The following is a 26554-nucleotide window of genomic DNA, read 5'->3' as shown; positions in this document are numbered from 1 at the left end:
GAGCTGTCAGGAGTGATGGACCAGTCACTGTAAGGTTCCCCTGCGTCACGGTAGCTTTTGTAGGGAAATGTAATATTCTCATCATGATGACGGTAAAAAGTTTTATCGCTGCTCACAAGACTGGTGCATATATTAGTTGTAAGTTCCTGTGTTACTTTGTATCTCCAACCTTTAAGACCATCAGGAAGATGATACTGGAGACTGTGATCGGTGCCGTGCTGAGAACCAGTATTGGTGCAGATGGCGCCACAGAACGGACATTTTTCCCAGCACCCTGGATAGTTGTCAGTCAGTATTGTAAGAATTCTCCCCTTTATATCGGCCATATCACATGTAGACAATTCTTCACGAAGCTTCTGTACAGCAGTGTCCACAGCCTGGGTCATGGCCTCCTTCAGAAAATCTATTTCAATTCTATTCTGATATTTTACACTTTTCAAGTCGTAACGTGACAGATTCAGTTTATTCCCAAGTTCTGAACAGAAGGTGTCCAACCATGAATCGACATTGCCTCTTTCCTTCTTGATGTTCCCAGTTGACAAGTTAATAGCAGTTATTATAATATTTTTGTACTCATCCACATTACTGTGTAGAAAACCTGACACGTTACTTGTGTCCCTCATATAGTCCTCAATACATTCCTGAATGAATCCTCTCACTGCACATTTCGGATCTGTAAAATACGTAAGATAGTTTTTAAACTTTTCTTGCTCAGCCAAAGACTTGAGGAGATAGAACTGTAGCTTGGACCTGTTTCCATTCAGAGCTGGGTAGTTACATTTCATGGCACAAGACATATCAATGGCGGATTGCTCATACACCGCTTGCTGGAGGGAGACTTGTAACTTGGTGGAGATGATGTCGGCCAATGAAGCCACTTCTAATTTACCTTCACAAGAAATTTTAAAACTCTTATACAAATCTTCTTTCTTACTTTCTAGATAAACTACGGGATCATTGGCTTTTCTATAAGCTTCTGAAAGCGTCTCAAACCTGTGAACGGCTTTTCGGCATAAGAAGAGAGATGCATAGACAATGTAGCCTGAGAGGAATCTAAACTTCTTACCCAACATGGTACTGACTTCTTCTCGTATTATTCTCAATATCTCATGGAAGTAACTGCTCTGGTAATTCATTTTTTCCTGCTCTTTCTTAGCAATATACTCATTTATTCGCCTTTGAAGGACAATGATAGAATTATTTATTTGTATTTTTTCATCATGTGACAATTTATTTATCCAAATCTTGTACCGCTCTTTACCTGATACAAAGTTATCAAACTCATCTGTCAGGTTCTTCCATTTGTAAGATTCACGAATAGTATTTAGTATGTTGGCTTCTGTTTTGAAGTGATCTAAAAGTATTTCATCCAAATCCTTGCAGATATTAGGTGAGTCAAAACTCGGCCTATCCCGAATCACTGCTGATATCCAACCATTCCACAATGTACTAAATCTATCTTCTAAGTCTTTACTTTTTATGTTTTGTCCTTTCAGGGATAGAGCCAATTGTCTACTTTTAGTATAAATTTCATCTTCATATTTCTCTTTCATATCATCAATTTTTCTGTTTTTCTCTTTTAATATAATCCGTTCATTTGCTTTTTTTCTTATCTCCGCTATAAGGTCGTGTTTAAGAGCAGCGATTCTGTTTTCTGTATTCGCTCTCCATTGAACCAATATATGTTTCTCTTTATCCTCATTAAAAAACACTGTGAGTTCATCCTGCACTTTGCTGTAGACTTCATCCATCCTGCTACTAATCCACATCATGTCAATGGATTTGATTTCTTCCTTCTGAATTTGGTTATTGATTTCGTTCTGCAGCTTCAGCATGCTTTCTCTCAGTCTCCATGCCCATTGACTGTACTTTTCTTCCAGTTGACCATAAGCTGCAATCTCAAGAGAATTCCTAAAGCTGAAGACAAAGAGTAAAGCGTTCCACAGGTCGGTGACATGTGTGCTGAAGGCCGAAATGCTTAAAATGCTGTCTTTTTTCTTCCCTAAATCAAGTATGACCTTTCTAAGGGTTTGTACATTCTGGCTGTATTTTGGGTTTGGAGGAGCCATTGGTGGGTCACCTTCCCAGAGATGGGAAAAAAAGTGAATATGAGAATCAACATCAAATTTTATGACATCATTGAAGCAGGTGACATCACATTCCTGTTGCTTGGCAGCACACAAAGTCATCTCATCTAGTTTACTCTGAAGACATCTCCGTCCTTCCATAGTTTTCTCTTCTGCTGTGATTTCTCCAACATTTTGGTGAACAAACATACAGCTCGGATGTAGCTTTACCTTCTTCATTCTCAGGAAGGCCTGGACAGCAATATGTAAGATGTCTTGCATCTCAGCAGGATTTTGTCCAAAGATGTTGATCAGGGTGAGGTTCCCGAGACCAATTACAAATGTCGCCAGCTCATTGTCATGATTGAGCACATTCTGGCTGGATAACTCTGTAGATCTTAAACCTTCTGTATCGACAACTAGAACATAATCATAGGTCAGTTCCTTCCTAAGCTCCTCCTCAACCCTCACAAGCTGCATGAAGGCTCCTCGAGTACAGCTGCCGGCACTGACAGCAAACTGAAGCCCAAACATTGCATTGACTAAGGTGGATTTCCCGGAGCTTTGTATACCCAGCACAGAGAGGACAAATAACTTTTTATCTCCTAATGTGTCCTTCAGTTCCTGGAGAATAGCTCTAATCCAATTTACAGGTATATGTGCAGCGTCACCATCCATCAGCTCAATGGGATAACCCCAAATCATGAGATTGGCAGCAATTTTTGGCAAACTTTGAATAATTTCATCTCGAATGTTAGAACTGAAAGCTTCATAGATTTGTCCCAGTTCCCGAAGAACATGTTCAAGCCCAAACGTTGAAAGGCTGATCTGACTTGAAAGTTTTTGTAATTCTTTTTCATTTTTATCTATAAGCTGTTGTTTTTTTTCTCCTTGTTTCTCAGCTTTCACACTTGACCACAAATGATGATATTGCTTATTTAGACCCACGAGAACTTCTGAGGACAATTCATCCAGATACATCTTTAACCACTGAAGAAAATACATTTTGGACCCTTGTTTGATAAAATAAAGAAAATCTTTTATGAAGCCATTCAGAGGAGTTGCTTTTCTCAGTTGTTTTCTACGTAATTCATTTTTTTCGGATTCAATATTGCTTCTCTGTTGCTCAATACTTAGATGACTCCTTCCTCCTAATCGTCTCAGTTCTTTATCTTTCTTGCACCATTGTATCCACAGATCGCCTTGTAATGGAAGAAATGTATCTTTCCTGGCTGATAAATCTCTTGTCTTTAATAATTTCAGTAGTTTCTCAGCCTGCTCTTTACCAGCCTTACACTGCACTTCATCCTCATCAACCATGAATCCATGACGTCTGGCGAGAGCAGCACACTTGTTGAGTGAATACATTTCTTTCTGAACCAATATTAAGTCTTGTATTTTTGTTCTAACTTCCTTTATCAGTTCAGCTTCAATTCTGCCTTTAATACCAATCTTTAATTTGTGAGGATTGTCTGATTCACTGAACTCTTCATCTACAAGTAAGAAGATGCATGGCTTAGTAGATCGTAACAGCTGATTTATTATACTGGTAGATTTACTATCATCTACATCAGAATCAGTTAGGACTATAACCAGTACTGAGGAGATCTCTTGTATGAGCTCCAGCTGCTGACCGTGGTCTCTGGCGTCTCCATGAAGGTTAACAAATGCAGTGCAATCATCGAATGCATCATCTTCTCTTCCCCCGGGACAATACCAGGCGATGTCTGTGACTCCGTCCATTAGTACTGAGGTTTTGGTGCTTCCTTCACAATGTCGATGATAGAAGATGTCGTGTCTATGTTTACTCATCAACCAGTTAATTGTCTGGGATTTGGAGAAATTGGATGGACCGAGACGGATAAAAGACACTATAGGGGTTTCTGTATCTTTCATAAATTTGTCATTGGATTTACTCTTCCTGGGGTCATTTCCATGCTTTGTCTTCCACTTCTTTTTGACTTCTTGAAAAGCCCATAGTGGGAGCTCAATAGAGCTTGTGTTGGGATCCGGTACCAGAAGTGGAAGAGCAAACTGACAGAAGGAAAGTTTTGTGTAGAGGTATTGTCTCATAAAATCATCAGCACAATGGAAGATTGCCATTTGTACATCCATGGGATGGATATGTTGAGCTTGGTTTGTGTTTTGTCTTTTATTACCTTGTTTATTTCTATTAAAGAAATCTTGTGCGCAGTTGCCCGATGTACCCATTGTGTTATCATGATTAATGTTCCTTGTCTTTGACCTCAAATCTTTACTTTTATTCTCACAATAAACATATCTGGCACCATAGTCCGACACTTGCAGTTTATGTAAGAAACTCATCGGAAGCTGTTTGTTTTCTATAGGCTTAGCTCCAGACAATGTGGTTCTACTGATCGTATGGAAATCGCCTGTCTTCATTTTTTTGGGATAAAAGTTTTTGAGGTCCAGGTCCATTAGCAACATTAAAAAGTCCATTTCCTTGTTGCTGACATCAACAGTGACTGAATTTTCCATGGATGGTTTTTGTTCCTCCCTCACGTGACTTAGTTGGTCTACATAATTTTGAGCTTGAGTCTCTTTGGGAAATTCACTTCCATTACTGCCGGCTCCCAGATTGCTTTCTACTGTATAATATTTTTTTTGTAAAGATTTCTTAACCTTGAGGGAGCTTTTCTCCTCAAAATATTGTACCAAATCTAAGGTTTTAGTGGGTGTCTCTGAGCCCTCAGTAGATGTCTCCAGGAGTTTCTGCTTTTTTTCCTCATTTCTAAATACTTCATCCTGCAAAATTTTCTTTTCAGTTTTTAACACTTTTAACTGATCTTGTTTCTTTTGTACTTTCTCACTCTTTACATTGGTCTCTGGTATATCAAATAGTTCCCTTAAAGCTATTTTTTCCCAGGGATAACGGATCTTATTCTCTAACCTTGAGTAGTCATCGGCCTGAACATGTTTTAGGTCATGAATATTTCTAATTCCTAGTCCTCTTATTTCTTTGAGCCAGTAGTCAGGATCCAAGCCGTTCTCATCCAGTTTACTCTTGAGCTGTATGTCAGCAATACGTTGATTTGGTTGATTGTGTTTTCCAGACATTTCTGGGGGAAAAGATGTAATTGTGATTATGATTATTATTATTATTATTAATATTATTATTATTATTATTATTATTATTATTATTATTATTATTATTATTATTATTATTATATCATGGTTATAAACTTTTGGGTGTTTTAAACATTTTTATATAGAGTTTGTTAAAACACCACAACCTAATAAACCCCTATAAAACATAAATGTTAGAGTCCTATTACACGGGCCGATGAAGGCCCGATAATAAATGTAAACGAGTGCCGGTCTGCTAGATTGGCGCTTGTTAACTGGGAATAACCCAAACCCCAGGGGGGCTTCTAGTGTAAGTGTAAAAAGAAAAAAAAAAAGTGTTGTTGTTAATAAAAAGCCCCCTCCCCTAATAAAAGTGTGAATCACCCCCCCCTTTTCAAATGTTATAAATAAAAATAAATAAATAAACACCGCCGCGTGCGTAATCGCCCAAAATATTAATTTATCACATTCCTGATCTCGCACGGTAAACGACGCAAGCGCAAAAAAATCCCAAAGTGCAAAATTGCGCATTTTTGGTTGCATCAAATCCAGAAAAATTCTAATAAAAAGCGATCAAAAAGTTGCATATGTGCAATCAAGGTACCGATAGAAAGAACACTTCATGGCGCAAAAAATGACACCTCAAACAGCCGCATAGACCAAAGGATAAAAGCGTTATAAGCATGGGAATAGAGCAATTTTAGGAACATAGGGGAGATTTATCAAACATGGTGTAAAGTGAAACAGGCCCAGTTGCCAATCAGATTCCACCTTTCATTCCTCACAGACTCGTTGGGAAATGAAAGGTGGACTCTGATTGGTTGCTGGGGGCAACTGAGCCAGTTTCACTTTACACCATGTTTGATAAATCTGCCCCCATATATTTGTTAACAATGGTCTGAATTTTTTACAGGCCATCAAATAAAATAAAAGTTATACATGTTACATATCGTTGTAATCGTAACGACTTAAGGAACATATATAGCTAGTCAGTTTTACCCCAGGGCGAATGCCGTAAAATTTCACCACACAATAATTTTTTTTCTGGTTTCACAGTGTACTTTATAAAAACAATTCAGGAGGGAATCTTCGGGAGCATGGGGCGGAGCTAAGGCACGCACCGTCCGCTGACCTCTGAGTATGAACTGACCTGGTGGGATCCTGTGTTTGCTCTCCTCCTGAGGATTTCGATGCAGGGCTGCCGGCGATGAGCGGCTGACGAGGCGAGGGAAGGCTGATGCAGTTTGTGGCAGTGGTCGGCTTGTGGAGGTGTTCTGGGTGTCTGCTCGTGGATCCTGGGGCGAGTTGGCTGGAGGTCGGACAGAGGTGGAGCCGCGAGGCGAATGGCTGCCGCGGGACGCCAGTGAGAGAGGCGCCTGACGGGAGCGGGGACCACGTGGTCCGAGCCAAGTGGAGAAGCGCTGCGGTGCCAGAACGCCAGTGAGAGAGGCGTTCTGAGGCGACGTAGCAGATACGTGGCCGGGCCTCGGTGCAAGCAGCGGGGATCTTCCGTCTGGAGAGGCGGGGGTCCGGAGCTCTGAGAAGCCGGCAAGAGCGGAGGAAGCCAGTGTGAGTGGCGCCAGGGGAGTAGCAGGCCAGGAGGAACAAGGTAACCTCCGGAGACACAGCCAGTGCGCGAGAGGATTCAGTTGCCGGAGGGGGTGTATATGGGATTATAGGGAAAGCGTCCCGGGGTACCAAGTGAGAGCGGGGTACCAGAGATCGCATTAGGCCATCAAAATACGGCACTTGTTAAAGTGGAAAAGCTCCCCTGCTAGTGAGAGGGGCAGGGGGCTGTGCATAGATGCTTTTGTTGGTTGCCAGGTGGCTATTAACTGATCCCAGTCCCCCTTCGGGTATACATGAACAATATGGAGTAAATGCCTGGAATTGTTTTGATGCAAGACTGATATGTAAGAAGAGAGGCATTGTTGTGACTTTGGATACCCTGTGAGAGAGGGGTCCTGAGATTTCAATAAGACTACGGCTATTTGTTTTTTCCCCAGGAGGAAAGAAGCCTATACGCTTGTGAGAGGAGCTATTGGCTTAATAGAGACGGTGTTCACCTCTGCCTGGCGGCTACCAATTTATTGCAGAGCACCCGGATACTTATGGAATGAACTGCAGCGTGGAAGTGCTTGCAACAGACTGTGTGTAAGACTATTGCCAACTCCCCAATTAGTTAGTGGAGGAAAGAAGCCTATACGCTTGTGAGAGGAGCTAACAGACTTAGTAGAGACGGTGGTTCCTTTGCCTGGCGGCTACCTATTTATTGCGGTGCACCGCGGTATTTATGTAATGAACTATGGTGTGGAAGTGCCTGCAATAGACTGTGTGTAAAATTATTGCCAAAATCCCATTCAGTTATCAGTGAATATCACGAGTTGGTATAACGCTCTAAGTTGATAACTTTGTGAGGGTGGTGGAAAGTTATTTGGTCTCTTGGTGTGGTGTTTTTTTTTTTTTTTTTTTTTGTATAATGGATACCAAGAAAAAGCCCAATAAAAAATCACTGAGCCCAGTTAAGGAGGGTAAGGATAACAGGGCCACCCAAAAAATGGAAAAACTGTTTGGATCCCCTGGATTAAACAAGGGAAAGTTCGGGGGAGGAGGTAAAGGGAATAATGAGGAGACAAAAGAAGGGGAGCCAGTTAGTGAGGCCCAGCCGGGATGGCTAACAGAAATATTGTCAGCGATAAAAAAATGTCATAACTCAATCTCTGAACTCTCCACACAAGTTGGGTCTATCGGTATGGAAGTGTTAATAGTTAGAAATGAACTAGACAAGATAAGAGATAGATTTGGAGAAGCAGAACAGAGGATAAGTGGATTAGAAGATGAGATGAAAAAGGTGAAAGAAGATGTAGAAGTGTTGAGAGGGGAAAATAAGAGTTTGAAATCAAAGGTTATTGATATGGAGGACAGGGCAAGGAGGAGTAATATCAGGATCATTGGACTCCCTGAGGGGGTAGAGGGAAAAAATCCAGAGGTTTTTCTCCAGAGGTGGCTGAATGAAATTATTGGGAAAGAAAAATTATCTCAACATTTCTGCATAGAAAGGGCTCATAGGGTCCCGGCAAAACCCCCTCCCCCTGGGAATAGACCACGTTCTCTTATTGCAAAGATCTTGTGTTATGGGGATAGAGATGTAATCCTTAGAAAGGGAAGGGAGGAGGGAGGTATTATGTATAATAACGCAAAAATATATATCTATCCAGATTATGCAATAGAGACCCAGAAGAAAAGAATGAGTTATTTCCAAGTAAAGAAAAAATTACAGGAGAAGAAGATCAAATATGCTCTCTTATTCCCGGCAAGGCTAAGAATAATATATGAAGAGAGGAGTTGGTTTTTTAATACACCAGAGGAGGCAATAGTTTGGATTGAAACTAAGGGGTTGTGAGAGAACTCTAGAATTGATGGTTAGATCAGAGGTCAGCGGAAAAAATTAGTCTCAGGTTAGAGGCTCTAAGGGGAATCTTGGAGTCACCTGGGGGGGGGATGGGGGGGGGTGGGGTGGGGAGGGGGGGGTGGGGGGGGGGGGAGGGTAGGATTTGGAGGGGGGGGGGGGGGAAGATGAGCTGCCAAGAGGGGAATCTGGAGGGGGGGAGGAGGATACAATTGTCAAAGATGGGTTTTTTTGTTTTTTCTTTGCTTCTTCTTTTTTGTGTCTCTCCTCGGTTCATTTTATTCGGATTAAATGGTTTATAGAATAGTATGTTGGAATGTCAGGGGCTTGTCAGATAAAGTAAAACGGTTAGCAATATCAAATTATATTAGAAAAATGTTACCTGCAGTTGTATGCTTCCTCGAAACGCATTTGCTCAGTAATACCGTTAAGGTGCTCACTAAGAGATGGTGGTCCCACTACTATCATTCTGTGTATTCTAATTATGCTAGGGGGGTGTCGGTACTAATCCATCGTAGTATGGATTGGGAACTGATAGATAAAAAGATTGATAAAGAAGGGTGCTACGTTTTTCTACATTGTAAAATTGAAAGTGTCATTTGTATCCTAGCATTCATCTACATCCCCCCTCCCTTTAGGTCAACCATCCTGGAGAAGCTGTTCGAATATGCCACAGGAAAGAATAAATGCCCTATTTTGATAATGGGAGATTTTAATACCACGTTAGATGAAAAGTTGGACAGATCCAGGATGGTGGAGCCGGTAAGGGTTATAAGTGGATCCCGACTGGCAAAGTTGGTTGGGGAGTTTGCCTGGCGGGATTTATGGAGGGAAAAAAATCCCATGAAAAAAGAATTCTCTTGTTGGAATAAAACTGCTAAAACTTTATCCCGTATAGATTTGGTGATGGGTAATGATACAATGGCGCAAAAAGTGAGTAGAATAGATTATTTAAAAAGATGTTTTTCTGATCACTCACCAGTGGTTGTGGAGTTAGGTAATATCAGGGTTAGAATAAATACACCGATTCGCATAAATGCACATTGGCTGAAATTAATACAAGATAAAGATAAGTTAAAAGAGGAATTTAAAGAATTATGGGCACTTAATTGGGGCACTGCTCCGGGATATATAGTTTGGGACACATTTAAAGCTATTATAAGAGGGAAATTTTGTGGGATAATTAATAAATTAAAAAAAGGGTTTAGACAGAAAGAAGAGGAGTTAAAGGGGAGATTGATGAAAGCGGAGGAAATACACATAAGGGAAAAGACACAAGAGAGTGAGCACACGTTAAAAAAAAGTCAGGAAGAATTGGAGAATTATTTATTAGATAAGGCACAACATCAAATAGAGTTTTTTGGTGAAGATAGGTTTAAGAATTCTGGGAAGCCGAATAAAAAACTTATGGCCATAGTGCAGAACCAAAGGGAAAAAAAAAGAATATCGGCATTGAGAGGGGGGAATGGAGTTATAGTCAATACACAGGAACAGATAGGAGAGGAATTTGGAAGTTATTTTGAGAAATTGTACACATCAGAGTATAAAAGAGAAAAGGGTGATCTTGCTGGGTACCTGGACAAAATTCCTTTTCCTAGAATTAGTGAGGAACTGAGAGAAGCGCTGGATCAACCAATTACGGTAGACGAACTAAATAGTGCCCTGGATAGTATAAAAGGGAATTCAGCACCGGGAGGGGATGGAATCCCATATGAAATATACAGAGAGTATAGGGAAACCCTGATAGAGGGACTGCATAAAATTATTGGTGAAGCCTTAGAAAGAGGTAAATTGCCCGTATCGATGAGAGAAGCAACAATAGTTCTGTTACAGAAACCAGATAAGGATCCCCTTGAGTGTGAATCGTATAGACCAATATCTCTCATAAATAGTGATGCAAAAATCTTGGCAAAGGCCCTTGCAATTAGGGTGGGAAAAGTGGTGGGGGAACTTGTTCACCCCGATCAATGTGGTTTTGTGGCGGGGAGAATGGCGAGAAGTAATATTCGGAGAGTCTTTGAGAATGTGCAGATTGCAAGGGGAGGGGGGGACCACTCCATCCTGTCATTGGACGCTACTAAGGCCTTTGACAGGGTGGAGTGGGAATTCCTCTGGGGTGTGCTTGGGAGATTCGGGTTTGGGGAAAAAATTATACGGATGATACAGGTGCTGTATGAAGATGCAAAAGCAGTGGTGTTGGTGAATGGAGAGAAGTCTGCCTCCTTTGGTCTGAGTAGGGGTACCCGGCAGGGATGTCCTCTCTCCCCCCTACTCTTCGCCCTGGCAATAGAACCATTAGCTATATTAGTTAGAGAAGATCCTGAAATGGTGGGCTTTGGGGCGAGGGGTGGGGGGGATAGGATATCCCTGTATGCGGATGATTTATTATTTTTTCTTAAATATCCAGAGATCAGTGTACCTAAAGTGATGAAGTTAGTAGAGGAAATGGGGTCATACTCGGGGTTAGCCATTAATTGGAAGAAATCCGTGTTGATGGCGTTAGATGAAGATAGGATCGGATCCTATGCCCCCCTGCGGTCCCTAGGGAAGGGTGAGAGTTTTAAATATTTGGGGATCCAGATATCTAGGGAAATTGAACAGTTTAATCTCTTGAATACGAAAGTAGTGGTGAAGGCAATTGAGGATAAGATCAACATATGGGGGAAACTATGGTTATCTAATGCAGACAGGATTACTCTTATTAAAAGTATTATCCTACCCAAGTTGCTGTATTTATTTAGTGCAGCACCTATATGGGTAGAAAATAATTACTTTAAGAGATTAAGGGGGGCACTGAATGCACTAATTTGGGGTAGGAAACATGTAAGAATGAAATTGGAAGGGTTATGTGAGTTAAAAGATAAGGGAGGGTTGGGAGTTCCCGATTTATATAAATATTTTGTAGCTGCACAAGGGATATGGTTTCTTGGCTCTAAGAATCATGATTTTTTTAATTTTTTGATTAGGGAATTAGGAGAAGAGGGTAGGGATATATTTCAAATTTTGGAAGCAGGGTATCTGGAGGAGGATAGATGGAAGCACTGGGTAATGGTTAAAGATATAGTAAGATCATGGAAGGAAATTAAAAAGATATTGAAGGTAAAAGGTATTTTTAATTTTGCACTTATTTGGAAAAATAGAAATTTAGAGGAAATTTATAAGCTAGGAGAGTTAAAGAACCTTAGGGTAGCAGGTATAAATTGTATTAGGGATATAATCAGGGGGGGGGAAATGAAAAGTTGGGAAGAACTGAAAAGGGAATTTCACTTACATAAGAATGTTTGGTTTGATTATATTAGATTGAAAAGTGCTGTAGACCTTACAATTAGGAAAAATGAGGGAAGTTTCGTAGTTCCGAATAAGTTTATTGAAAGAATTAGGACTCAGAGTATAGAAAAAAAAGGGTTAACATTAATGTATAATAATTTAAGACAAGAGCAGGAACAGTGTAAGAAAAGCAAAATTAAATGGGAGGTAGATCTAGGTCGGATTGAGGAAAATCAATGGGAGAACATATTAAAAAATATGAAGAGGGTTTCAATATCAATGGACTTCCAAATAATACAGTTTAAAATCTTACATAGGTTATACTACACCCCAAGTTTTTTGTATAGGATTAAAAAAAGGGTAACTGATGAATGTCCTAAATGTGGTCTTGGTGAGGCTGGATTCTTGCATATGTTTTGGGAATGTATAGAGTTAAGAAAATTTTGGCTTCAGGTCCAAGATTATATTTTGAAATATACTGGTGTGCGTGTGGAGCTGGAGCCAAAGTTAAGTATTTTAGGGGAAACCTTGGAGGTGAAGGCAGATAGAAAAACAAAGCAGAAAATAATCAGGTTATTGTTTTACGCTAGACTAATTATAACTAGAAGATGGATGGCCCCTGATGTTCCCAACATCAAAGAATGGGAAAAGTGTGTGATAAGATATGAGAAATCTTATATTAGATGAATTTGTTGTATAGTACTCTCTTGGCAGGGGGATGGGAGGGGGGATGGGAGGGTGCTGGGGGGGGGGGGGGGGGTTGGGGGATAGAGGGAATTCGTTGTTTATATCTCGTGTTATTTTTTGTAAGGTATTTGTTATGTACGGGGGAAAAGTGTTGTATTTGTATGTAATCAATTTTTTTATATGTTGGAAAAAGAAATGGAAAAATGAGAAATAAATAGAACAGGAGACTGCTGTACCCTAAAAAATAAAATAAAAAAAAAAAAAAAAAAATAAATAAATAAAAACAATTCAGCCTGTCATTGCAAAGTACAATTATGGTGCAAAAAATAAGGGCTTATGTGGGTTTCTAGGTGAAAAAATGCAACTACTATGGCCTTTTAAGCACAAGGAGTTAAAAACGAAAAAAAAAAATAAAATTGAAATTGGCCCGGTCCTCTAAGGCAGCGATTTTCAACCAGTGTGCCGCGACACATGGTCGGGTGTGCCGCGGGGAAAGTTCCCCAAACTATGGTGCCCCTGTGTTTTGTTCCCCGGCAATGTGCAGCGATCAGTGGCGGATTATAATGTGGGCGGTTGCGTGGTGCGCTGCGGCGGGCCGTGATGCACGCATCCAATCAATGTGTGCGCTACGGCCCGCCCACATGGGGGAGAGAAGCACAGGAGAGAAGCAAAGGGGAGAAGTATGGTGGAGAGAAGCACAGGAGAGAAGCAGGGGGGAGAGAAGCACAGGAGAGAAGCAAAGGGGAGAAGTATGGGGGAGAGAAGCACAGGAGAAAAGCATGGGGGAGAGAAGCACAGGAGAGAAGCAAAGGGGAGAAGTATGGTGGAGAGAAGCACAGGAGAGAAGCATGGGGTAGAGAAGCACAGGAGAGAAGCATGGGGGAGAGAAGCACAGGAGAGAAGCAGGGGGGAGAAGTATGGTGGAGAGAAGCACAGGAGAGAAGCAGGGAGGAGAAGTATGGTGGAGAGAAGCATGGGGGAGAGAAGCAGCGGGGAGAAGTATGGTGGAGAGAAGCACAGGAGAGAAGCATGGGGGAGAGAAGCAGGGGGGAGAAATAAGGTGGAGAGAAGCACAGGAGAGAAGCAGGGGGGAGAAGTATGGTGGAGAGAAGCACAGGAGAGAAGCATGGGGGAGAGAAGCACAGGAGAGAAGTATGGTGGAGAGAAGCACATGAGAAAAGCAGGGGGGAGAAGTATGGTGGAGAGAAGCACAGGAGAGAAGCACAGGGGGGAGAAGAGTATAGTATAGTGAGTAAGAGTGAGTATAAATACATTTAGAATCTATATTATTAACTATATGTATAATATGTACTGTTTTAGTGTCATTTTGTGCCATTTTGGTTGGTGGTGTGCCCCAGGATTTTTTAAGTATAAAAAGTGTGCCGCGGCTCAAAACAGGTTGAAAATCACTGCTCTAAGGGTTAATAAATCATGGAAAAGGTAGCTATCACAGCAATCCAACTTATCCAATCAAGTACACCAATAAGTATATAGACAAGACTGCACTGCACAGAAAATGGTGTAGTCTAATGGTGCGTTTACACGGAATGATTATTGTTCGAATTTTCGCAATAACGATCGTATTTGAGCGATAATCGGCTCGTGTAAACGCAGCGAACAATCATTGTTCATTGTGATCTTTCAACATGTTCTTAAATCGTCGTTGGTTGTTCGCTGAAAATTCACAGATTGCTTTGTCTATACAGTCTTTCACAGATTCACCCTATGTGTAAGATGAGCTTTACCCCTTAACGACCAAGGGCGTAAATGTACGCCCTTGCGTTGTTAAGTGCGTTCAGAGGGGGCCGTGCTCTGAACCACCGTGATCCCGGTTGCTATCTGCATCCCAGGACCGCGGTAATTAGCGGAAACGGTCCAAACGCCGTGCCCGCTAATTAGCCTTTTAAATACAGCTGTCAAAGTTGACAGCTGCATTTAAAATGCTGCTTTTCCACATCCCTGGTGTCTAGTGGGGAGATCGTGGTCGTGGAGGATCCCTGCATCTTTACCGGGTCGGGGTCTGTGCCTTAATGGCGCTGACCCCAACTCAGCATTCAGAACACCGATCTCATATATATATATATATATATATATATATATATATATGTATATATCTCAATATGAGATCAGTGTAGTTATACTAGAAGTCCCCCAGGGGGAATAACCCTAACTCAAGGGGGACTTCTAGAAAGTGTGTTAAAAAAAAATATATATAGTTACATAGTTACATAGTTAATACGGTTGAAAAAAGACACATGTCCATCAAGTTCAACCAAGGAGGGGATGGATACAGGGAAGGGGGAGGGGTGATATGTTCTATACATATGCATCTATATTATTTTGGTCTAAGAACTTGTCTAGCCCTGTTTTGAAGCCCTCTACTGTTTTTGCTGTGACCAGATCCTGTGGTAGACTGTTCCACAGATTCACAGTTCTCATGGTAAAGAAGGCTTGTCGCCTCCGGAGATTGAACCTTTTTTTCTCCAGGCGGAGGCAGTGCCCTCTTGTCCTTTGAGGGGGTTTTACCTGGAACATCTTTTCCCCATATCTCTTGTAGGGGCCATTTATATATTTAAATAAGTTAATCATATCTCCCCTTAAACGTCTCTTCTCCAGACTAAACAAATGTAATTCTTTTAATCTCTCCTCATAACTAAGATGCTCCATTCCCCTTATTAGTTTAATTGCCCGTCTTTGTACCCTCTCCAGCTCTAGAACATCCTTTTTATGAATCGGGTTCCAAAACTGGACGGCATACTCCAGATGGGGCCGCACCAAAGCTTTATAAAGCGGTAATATTATATCCCTGTCCCGAGAGTCCATGCCTGTTTTAATGCATGACAATATCCTACTGGCCTTAGAAGCAGCTGACTGACATTGTGTACTGTTCTGTAGTCTATTATCTACAAGTACACCCAGATCCTTCTCCATCAGCGACTCTCCCAGAGTAACTCCCCCCAGGACATATGATGCATATATATTAATAAAAAATCCCCTCCGCTAATAAAAGTTTGAATCACCCCCCTTTCCCCATTTTATAAATAACAATAAATAAATATTGCCACGTTCGTAATCGCTCAAACTATTAATTTATTTCATTCCTGATCTCTCATGGTAAATAGCGTAAGTGCAAAGAAATCCCAAAGTCCAAATTGCACATTTTTGGTCACATCAAATCCAGAAAAATTGTAATAAAAAGCAATCAAAAAGTTGCATATGCGCAATCAAGGTACCAATAGAAAGTGCAGATCATGGCACAAGAAATAACACCTCATACAGTGCCATAGACCAAAGGATAAAAGTGCTATAAGCATGGTAATAGAGCGAATATATATTTTTTAAAAAAGGTTTTAATTTTTTAAAAAGCCATCAAATAAAATAAAAGTTACACAAGTTACATATCGTTGTAATCGTAAAAACAGTTACAGCAGTGTACTTTATGTGAAAATTCAGCCTGTCTTCGAAAAGTACAATTAGTGGCACAAAAAATAAGGGCTCATGTTGGTCTCTAGGTGAAAAAATGCAAGTGCTATGGCCTTTTAGGCTATGTTCACACTGCGCATATGTCCGGCCGCATACTTTCGCGGCCGGACATATACGCGGTAAACTCCGGCCGGGGATTTACGCTACTTGCGGCCAGCTACGTACGGAGCGCGAACTTACGCCCGCAGTCTACTTACCCTTCCCGAGCGCCCTACGTAGCGATCTGACAGCGGTCTTTTACTTGGAAATCTTCGCCTAGCCCCGGACACCCCACAGAACCTTTTGGATCGGCACAAAAAGATGGCAAAATGAAGAAATCACCACTACGTACGGGACCGCATGTTACGCTAGGGGCGTAAGTTACGGCATTTTCGTCCTCAAATAATGGTCTGGTTCATTTTTTATGGCGCCGCGTACGATCCTCGCGTAAGTTCTTACGTAGTGTGAACTATGCCGCCGTAGATCGTATACTTTCCATTGTACGCAAACTACGTAAGTCTCCGGCCGCTTATTCACGGAACTCGCTACGTCCGGAGACTTACGTAGTGTGAACATAGCCCCCAGCACAAGGAGGAAATAACTAAAGCGCAAAAATGGAAATTGGCTCTGTCCTTAAGGGTTAATATGTTTAATGGTTTTGCTTTAACTAAGAGTTTTGCTGGATGTTTCCTGATTTAAATGCATGTCACATGCAATACTTTTCCCTTGTTATCTTTCCTGAATTTTCTTTTACTTCTTGGATTTCTGTACCCTAAATTTTCAAATAAAACTTTGAATAAGTAAAACGTAAAAAAATAAATAAAGCGAGTATGTGAAGAACAGGTCAGGTCCATACGGAAAACACAGACTAGGTGAAGCCCTGACACTTTTCCCACCAACTGTCCCTGTCTTTTGGAGAAACTGACTTCTTAACAGGCCGGCCTCAACCTGGAGTCTTACACTGCTCTAAAATCAGTGCAAACACAAGACACAAACATAAGAAACAAAATGCACCATATTAGAGAGCCAGGTTAATAACTATTGGGCAAAGAAGTACAAAGTCAGTGGTCAGAGGGATAGTCAAGAGAACGAGAGCCAAGACTTGTAACTAGGACTCTGCTGACTTTTTTTTTTGCATATTCATGTTTTCCAGGGGCAATCCTTAAAATCAATTATCTATATACCTTATTGGTCTACTAGACATTGCTCCCGCCTTACCAGAATCCTACTCCACACTGATGAAGGACAACACCCTAAAACAACTGTCTGAGGATGGATACCTGGCTTTGGTATTTCCCTAGTCATATAATCAGACTTGAGTTGGACATTGACTGAAAGGGACATTTAATATGGTGGTTTTGGTGGTCTCCTTACATGAGCCATCACTTTTGGTCCTTCCCTGAAGGGATATCTAGCTAGTAGTAACTGAGGCTCTTCTGACTATTTTTTTATATTTACTGCTGCCGCTGATCCTTTCACAATCCATATTGACTGCACATATGTCTTGGATAAGACTGAGAAGGCTTAAATGAGTAGTGTTACGGTCAGTCACTAGCAAAGTAGAACAGGAGATACAGACTGTGGACCCTAGGCTTAGCCCTGCCCACTGTCCCTGCCACTTGCCACGATCTGCCCTAAACGGCAGTGAGCAACTGGACGACCATCCCTATAATAGGTGAAACACAAAAAGCAGAACACTATAACACTATAAAGAATGGTCAACAATCCGGTTCAAACAAACATGCAGCGCAGTACAAAAAACGATTCAAAAGCAAAGTCAGGGTATAGCTGAGAGGTCAAGGCTGGCAGCAAACAAGTAGAGTCAAAAGAACAAAGGAAGGTCAGAAAAGTGAGGCAGTAGTAATAAGTAATAACAGGCAAGAGATCAGCTTATTAACTGGCAATAGGAGATGAGAAAGACAAACACTATATAGGAAAACAGAGGTCTGGTCCAGGAGTTGATTGAACGGGGCCTCTGATTCCCTAAAAAACAGTCCGACTGGCAGGGAAAACTGTCAGTCAAACTAATGAAGCAGTTGTGTTTATGTCAAGATTTCCAGAGCATAAGCTAAGCGGCTGGGCCTGAACAACCCCTGGGCCCTCGGGCTGAACAAACGCCCATCCCCTAACCAGTTCGGGAGAACCGCTCTCCAATGTGAGCGAGTATGAAGGGGTCATCTTACCCCGAGTCCCTGACAAGGGCAGCATAGTCGGGTGAACCCTATGACTATTATTCTAGTGATCTATGACTATTATTCTACTAATCTAGTGATCTATGACTATTATTCTACTATTCTAGTATTATATGACTACTATCCTACTATTCTAGTATTATATGACTACTATCCTACTATTCTAGTGTTCTATGACTACTCTCCTACTATTCTAGTGTTCTATGACTACTATCCTACTATTCTAGTGTTCTATGACTACTATCCTACTATTCTAGTGTTCTATGACTACTCTCCTACTATTCTAGTATTATATGACTACTATCCTACTATTCTAGTGTTCTATGACTACTATCCTACTATTCTAGTGTTCTATGACTACTATCCTACTATTCTAGTGTTCTATGACTACTATCCTACTATTCTAGTGTTCTATGACTACTCTTCCAACTATTCTAGTGTTCTATGACTACTATCCTACTATTCTAGTGTTCTATGACTACTATCCTACTATTCTAGTGTTCTATGACTACTATCCTACTATTCTAGTGTTCTATGACTACTCTTCCAACTATTCTAGTGTTCTATGACTACTATCCTACTATTCTAGTGTTCTATGACTACTATCCTACTATTCTAGTGTTCTATGACTACTATCCTACTATTCTAGTGTTCTATGACTATTATTCTACTATTCTAGTGTTCTATGACTACTATCCTACTATTCTAGTGTTCTATGACTATTATTCTACTATTCTAGTGTTCTAGGACTATTATTCTACTATTCTAGTGTTCTATGACTACTATCCTACTATTCTAGTGTTCTAGGACTACTATCCTACTATTCTAGTGTTCTGGGACTACTATCCTACTATTCTAGTGTTCTGGGACTATTATTCTACTATTCTAGTGTTCTATGACTACTCTCCTAATATTCTAGTGTTCTATGACTACTATCCTACTATTCTAGTGTTCTAGGCCTATTATGCTACTATTCTAGCGGTCTATGATTATTACTTTATAGAGCGAACCTCGAGCATGCTGGAGTCCATCGAACCCGAACGTTCGGCATTTGATTAGCGGTGGCTGCTAAAGTTGGATAAAGCCCTAAGGCTATGTGGAAAACATGGATATAGTCATTGGCTGTATCCATGTTTTGCAGACAACCTTAGAGCTTTATCCAAGTTCAGCAGCCCCAGCTAATCAAATGCCGAACGTTCGGGTTCGGATGGACTCGAACCCGGTTTGCTCATCTCTATTAATATACTATTCTAGTAATCTATGGTTATTATTTTACTATTCTATGACTATTATTATATTCCTCTAGTGGTTATCACTTTCACAAACTGTTAGGCAGGACAGGAGACAAATACAGGTGGGCCCTAAGCTGGCACCCGCCCCGCTGTCCCTGTCTACTTGCCTCAAAGCTCTAACAGCTAGGGACAACTGGACTTCAATCCCTATGCTGGGTAGAGTGGTACAGAGAACAAAGGCAGACAAATACAACACAATAAAGAATGGTCAGATAGCCGAGTCAAAACCAGACTGATAGTAGGCAAAGTCGGATCTGAGGGGCGGTCAAAGGGTCAGTAACCAAAGTCAGAAAACCAGAAAACAATGCAAGACAATGCTAGGTCAAGTAACTAGAAACCAGAGACTATCACTGGTTCTGAATCTGGACAGAATGGAACTACTTATAGGACCTGGAGTCCCGGCCCAGCACAGATATCGACAACTAATGGCCCTTTTACACAGAAAGATTATCTGACAGATTATCTGCCAAAGTTTTGAAGCCAAAGCCAGGAATGGATTTGAAAAGAGGAGAAATCTCAGGCTTTCATGTATGACCTGATCTCTGTTTATAGTCTGTTCCTGGTTTTGGCTTCAAATCTTTGGCAGATAATCTGTCAAATAATCTTTCTGTGTAAAAGGGCCCGAAGTATAGCAAAAACATGAAAAGTGTTCAAGTTGCTATGGAGGCCGAGCCGAACACACTGCCTGAGTCCTAACACGGACACAATCAATCACGGCTATTATACTGCTGGCTAATTTCTCATTGTCTTCAACAATGAGAAATTACAAAAACAGCCAAATTTTTCTATAAAAACTACGGCCTTATTTTACCTTGTTTACTGTTTGTAAATATAGCACTATTGTACTGCTCTAGTGTTCTATGAATATTATATAATGGTTATACTATTAATTTCAAAATAATTTTTTACCTTACTCCCAAGATATGTTTTGCCACCATCATTCAGAGCTCTGCCTAAACTGGTCTGATGAAAACGCTATTTATACCCCGAAGACTTTCATTTTTGTTTTTTTTGCATATATCCTCATTCCATGAACCCCCCCCCCCCCCCACACACACACACCAGACATAATAACATTTACAATAACAATGTAACCGGTTAGAACTGGACAAATATCACTCTGCACCACTATTCCAATAAATTCCAATATTCAGAACCACTTTGCGTACAGACTCCCTTCAAACTGTGTTTCGAAGCCCTCGGTGTATTTTTGGATTCGACTGGAATTTTCTGTTTGAGAAATTTACATTTAAAGACCAATTTCATGACATAAATGAACGACAGAATGTTCAGAAATTCAAATATCACACAGCACAGTCCTAACCAGCCAATCACAGCACACATGCAAATAGCTGAAATGTTGCAGCCAATAGAAAGTCGCAGGTCCTTCACTCAATGGCTGACATCCACGCAGTCACATGTCCCGTATTGGCCAATAGAAGCTCCTTACGATTTCACCTCACTGACATAAATACAGATTTCCACAATATTTTCATGGTTACCAAGCATGACGCTGTGAATGTCACTGTTAAAGAGCCGGTATCAAAGTCGTTTTAAAAGGGCTGCTACCCCTTAGTGATTGCCATGTCAGCTTTTTACAGTGGTCACCACTGGGCCTTGTTCTGATGCCATCAGCTTTTTACGGCAATTGCTCAGAATGCAATAAACAGAACACAGTTACGTGACAGGTTCCATCCTAGGCCCAGCCGTATAGACCACAGTAGCACAGTAATCAGCACTACACACCCAAATAATATTAATAACCTACAAAAAAACAAGCAGTACTAAAATGAATGAATAGAAAATACCTTATAATAAAAAACATCCGATGAATCAGCACTGATAATGCTGATAGTGCCCCCCAGCCCAGCACTGCAACAGAAGGGAGATGGTGGTGCACTAACTGTACTACTACTGTACTGTATATGTACTCCAGCAATCAAAGGCGGACACAGACTGCATAAGGCCCCTGTGTGAAAAATTTGCCTGGGCCCCCTCCCCCCTTTGTTTCCCTACAACCTTTTCCACTTCGGTCACCCCTACCAAATGTTCTACAAAATACAAAAAAACGGCAATTAGTGACTCACAGGTGACGTCTTCTTTGATCTGAGGCGTCACTTTTCTTTTCCTCCCCATCTGGCCCGGACCACCATGACGATTTCTTCCAGCGACAATTCATCTCTTCAGAACCTGCCAGACAGACATCTTAGGCTCCGCATTTACCCTTCAACTTCCTTCCCTTTCTCCTACCTATAGGATCCCATACAGTAGTAATTCCACTTATTGGTGTCATGTGCAGTAAAGTGAGTAGGTGGGATCCCCCATATAGTCATAACACTTATCTTCTATGACCTCCCATACAGTAATAACATCCCCTTCTATGCCTCCCCCCTATATAGTAATAATGCCCCCTGCTGTGCCCTTCATATTGTAAAAATGCCCTCTGCTGTGCACTCCATATAGTAATAGTGCCCCTAGCTGTGCCCTATATAGTAGTAATGACCCTGTTGTGACCCCTATAATAACAATGCCCCCTGCTATATACAGCCCCCATGGTGAGAGGATAGGGGTGAATGACTATACAAACGGCGGATAGGGGTGTACGACAATACGGGGGGGGGATGGACAGGGGTGTATGACTATACGGGGGGGGGGGGGGATAGGGGTGTATGACTGTACAGGGGGCGACATAAGGGGGGCAGCAGATAGGCATGTATGACTATACGGGGGGAACAGAGGGGTGTATGACTATACGGAGGGCACATAGGGGTGTATGACTATACAGGGGGGTGGATAGGGTTGTATGACTATACGGGGGCGGATAGGGGTGTATGACTATATGGGGGGGGCACATAGGGGTGTATGACTATACAGGGGGCGGATAGGGTTGTATGACTATACTGGGGGACGGATAGGGGTGTATGACTATATGGGGGGGCGGATAGGGGTGTATGACTATATGGGAGTATATAGGGGTTATGACTATACGGGGGCGGAAAGGGGTGTATGACTATACGGGGGGCGTATCGGGGTCTATGAGTATACGGGGGGGCGGATAGGGATGTATTACTATACGGGGCGGATAGGGGTGTATGACTATACAGGGGGGTGGATAGGGGTGTATTACTATACGGGGGGGCGGATAGGGGTGTATTACTATATGGGGGCGGATAGGGGTGTATTACTATACAGGAGGCACATAGGGATGTATTACTATATGGGCACAGCACACTGTATATGGGCAGACACCAGGGGCAGACAGGGGGCACTCTGTGGGCTTGGCCGTATTAACAACTGCTGCTGCCCTAGACACTAAACCTGAAGATGCCCCATCTTCACGCACCGATTGGCCATACCAGACCTGACCAAAACCACCATACCCCCCTTGGAAAAGACACCAGATTTACTGGCAAGTCGGAACAGGAAGTGGGAGACTAAAAATATAAAAACAAAAAAAAAATAGTTTTTTCCTTCCCCTGCTCCCTGGTGCTGCCCCCTGCAAGGTGCTGCCCTAGGCATCGGACCACGGGTGCCTATTGGTAAATACGGCCCTGGGTGCTCGGACGGGACTGGGTGAGGTCGCTGTGAGGGGACAGGACCGGGTGCGGGTGATGTGAGGGGGAAGGGATCGGGTGAGGGCGATGTGAGGGGATGGGACCGTGTAAGGGAGCTGTGAGGGGACGGAACCGGGTGAGGGCGATCTAACGGGACAGGACCAGGTGAGGGCGCTCTGAGGGGACCGGTGCGGGTGCTCTGAGGGAAAAAGACCGGGTGCGGGTGCAGTGAGGGGACGGGACCGGGTGTGGGCGCTCTGATGGGGGGGGGGCTTTCTGATGGGTTGGGCGCTGGGCACAGAGTAGTAGAAGACAATCTACGGGATCCAGTCTTTGAAGAAGGTTCAGCAGCTCCTTCCTGTGGGGTAGTGACAGCTCCAGGTCATAGAACCGCTTGGATGGGTGTGGAGGGAGAGAGATCTGACAGGCCGTGCGGCACAGACAGAAAGTTAGAAATAAAGCGCAAAAAACGTCCTGGCAAAGTTGAGGCCCGTTAACCGACGCCAGAGACGGTATCGGTATTTTTGCAGTATATCGCCCAGCCCTATTGGAATGGTTACAGTTACATTCTTTCCTATCACCTTATTCACAATCACAGACTCTATGCTGAAACCTTACACCTCTGGAGACCCTGGTTACTCTATCGGACCCTCTGCATCGCCTCCTCTCGGTATGTACAGTATCCTAACTACACATGCTCCTGCAGAACCATTATGCTTTGTGCTCACCTGGGAAAGGGAGCTGGAGACTGGACAAAGACGACTGGCACAAATGTTTTTATTCACTGACAAACTTCCTATTGCATGTCATGCATGTAATTCTTACCAGGTGGTATCGTTACCCTGCTTTGCTTCATACACTTTCTCTCAGTGTCAGATTCGTGTTGGCGGTGCTCCACTGCGGTGGGAACCATGCTACACATCTAGGCGTCCATGTATTCAGAGATTTTGGCCAAAAATGTTCACATTATTTAAATCTCTCACCAATGACTCTACTGGTCTACTGACTCTAATGGTCTCTACTGTATATAACATTGTGCTTCTATGATTCTGAACTGTATCTCCTCGGTTTATTAACTGCTGTCAGAATGGTATTGCCTCGCCACTGGAAATCTCTCCTCTCTTGATCTTTTGTTATCATTATGCGTATGGAGGAGAATGTAGCAGAAGATAGAAACCGTAATGATCAATTCAATCGCAACAGGATGGTATGGTTGGAATTCCGTGACAGCCCAGCCATGGCCAGCTGGCTCGCATCTTTTTAAAGGACAAGTGCCATGAAAGACTTTTTCCCAGTAATTGAAGCACATTACAAAGTTATATAACTGTGTAATATGCTTTATTCAAAGGTCAATATACTTATATACCACATCACTCCCAGTCCCGTCCCGGATCCCGTTGTTGACACGGAGAAATCGCCGATTATTCTTCTTGCGCCCATTATGGTAATGAGCGCCGCCGGGTCCGAAGTCCAGCCTTCTCCCCGCCTCCGACACTTGATTGACGCTGGGTCCTCTTCCTCCTCGTCTTCTTTCTTCTCGACGGATCCCGCGCAGGCGCCGTGACAGTCGTTTTCGGCGCATGCGCAGTTCACAATTGAAGCCGCTTCGCAGCATCACTGTTTACTGCGCGTGCGCCGATTGTCTCGAACACGTATCCTGTTTAACGCGCAGGCGCAGAAGAGGTGACGAGACCATCGCAACGGCGCCTGCGCAGGAATTTGTCTGAAGACTGAAGACGTCAATCAAGTTCCAGGAGGAGTGGATGGGTGGCGACGAGAAGAGGACCTCATGAATAAGTTGGACTCGTCCGTCGTTTCCTATGGACGTTGGACTCATCTCAGCTCATTACCATAATGGGCGGGAGAAGAAGAATCAGCGATTTCTCCGTGTCAACAACAGGATCCGGGACGGGACCGGGAGCGATGTGGTAAGTATATTGACCTTTATGTCACTGTATGTCAGTTTCTGCCGGGGACCACGGGGTGAATGGTTCCCTTTAAGATGTACTGTCACTTTAAGAACTGTTCCAGTAAAGCATTTAAGTGGACTCTGTGGTTCATTTGCACTGCATCATACACCCAGCCCGGTGACAAGTGCGGCAGCGGTACCACCTGCCTTAGATACCACCTAGTTGCCCTGTGTTACTGCACAAGACCTGTTACCTTATAATAGATTTTTACATACCTCCCAACTTTTGCAAAGAGAGACATGTGCGCCGCGGTCCCCATAGCCACGCCCCCATAGCGACCCTCCATAGCCACGCCCCCATAGCGACCCTCCATAGCCACGCCCCCATAGAGACCCTCCATAGCCACGCCCCCATAGCAACCCTCCATAGCCACTCCCCTACAGTCACCACATGCTGCTGACTGAATAGTGCCCTATACAGTATCCAATCCCCCCCAAAAATGCCCTATATAGTATCCAATCCCCCATTATAGTGCCCCACATAGTATCCAATCCCCCCAATAGTGCCACACATAGTATCCAATCCCTCACATAGTGCCCCATATAGTATCCAATGCCCCCATATAGTGCCCCACATAGTAGCCAATAACCCCATATAGTGCCCCACATAGTAGCCTATGCCCCTATATAGTGCCCCACATAGAAGCCAATGCCCCCATATAGTGCCCCACATAGTTGCCAATCCCCATATAGTGCCCCACATAGTAGCCAATCCCCCCATATAGTGCCCCACATAGTAGCCTATGCCCCCATATAGTGCCCCACATAGTAGCCAATCCCCCCATATATTGCCCCACATAGTAGCCAATACGCATATAGTGCCCCACATAGTAGCCAATCCCCATATAGTGTCCCACATAGTAGCCAATCCCTCTATATAGTGCCCCACATAGTAGCCAATCCCCATATAGTGCCCCACATAGAAGCCAATGCCCCCATATAGTGCCCCACATAGTTGCCAATCCCCATATAGTGCCCCACATAGTAGCCAATCCCCCCATATAGTGCCCCACATAGTAGCCTATGCCCCCATATAGTGCCCCACATAGTAGCCAATCCCCCCATATAGTGCCCCACATAGTAGCCAATACGCATATAGTGCCCCACATAGTAGCCAATCCCCATATAGTGTCCCACATAGTAGCCAATCCCTCTATATAGTGCCCCACATAGTAGCCAATCCCCCATAGAGTGCCCCACATAGTAGCCAATGCCCCATATAGTGCCCACATAGTAGCCAATGCCCCCATATATGCCCCACATAGTAGCCAATGCCCCCATATAGTGCCCCACATAGTAGCCAATCCCCCCATAAAGTGCCCCACATAGTAGCCAATCCCCATATAGTGCCCCACATAGTAGCCAATCCCCATATAGTGCCCCACATAGTAGCCAATCCCCATATAGTGCCCCACATAGTAGCCAATCCCCCATAGAGTGCCCCACATAGTAGCCAATGCCCCATATAGTGCCCACATAGTAGCCAATGCCCCCATATATGCCCCACATAGTAGCCAATGCCCCATATAGTGCCCACATAGTAGCCAATGCCCCCATATATGCCCCACA

At 42.9% G+C, this 26554-nt stretch overlaps 1 protein-coding gene across 6 annotated transcripts in view; it reads left to right on the top strand.

Moving 5' to 3' along the window:
* The window catches only part of LOC138772473 (zinc finger protein 391-like), an 89314-nt gene that overhangs the window by 22040 nt on the left and 40720 nt on the right, over window positions 1-26554 (top strand). Inside the window, exons 2-3 of one of the 6 annotated variants that reach the window (XM_069952889.1) lie at window positions 942-1127; window positions 9201-9324. The exons of 2 other annotated variants lie outside the window; for them this stretch is intronic. In XM_069952889.1, the coding sequence (XP_069808990.1) occupies window positions 9290-9324 (35 nt within the window). In that variant the 5' untranslated portion in view covers window positions 942-1127; window positions 9201-9289. Of the gene's footprint in view, window positions 1-941; window positions 1128-9200; window positions 9325-17211; window positions 17268-26554 lie in introns of those variants that run through there. 3 more of the 6 variants (XM_069952890.1, XM_069952896.1, XM_069952892.1) reach the window with 3 other exon arrangements.

Source organism: Dendropsophus ebraccatus, chromosome 14, assembly GCF_027789765.1.
Source record: "Dendropsophus ebraccatus isolate aDenEbr1 chromosome 14, aDenEbr1.pat, whole genome shotgun sequence".
NCBI classification, from domain to species: domain Eukaryota; kingdom Metazoa; phylum Chordata; class Amphibia; order Anura; family Hylidae; genus Dendropsophus; species Dendropsophus ebraccatus.
This window is presented reverse-complemented; position numbering and strand designations above follow the sequence as displayed.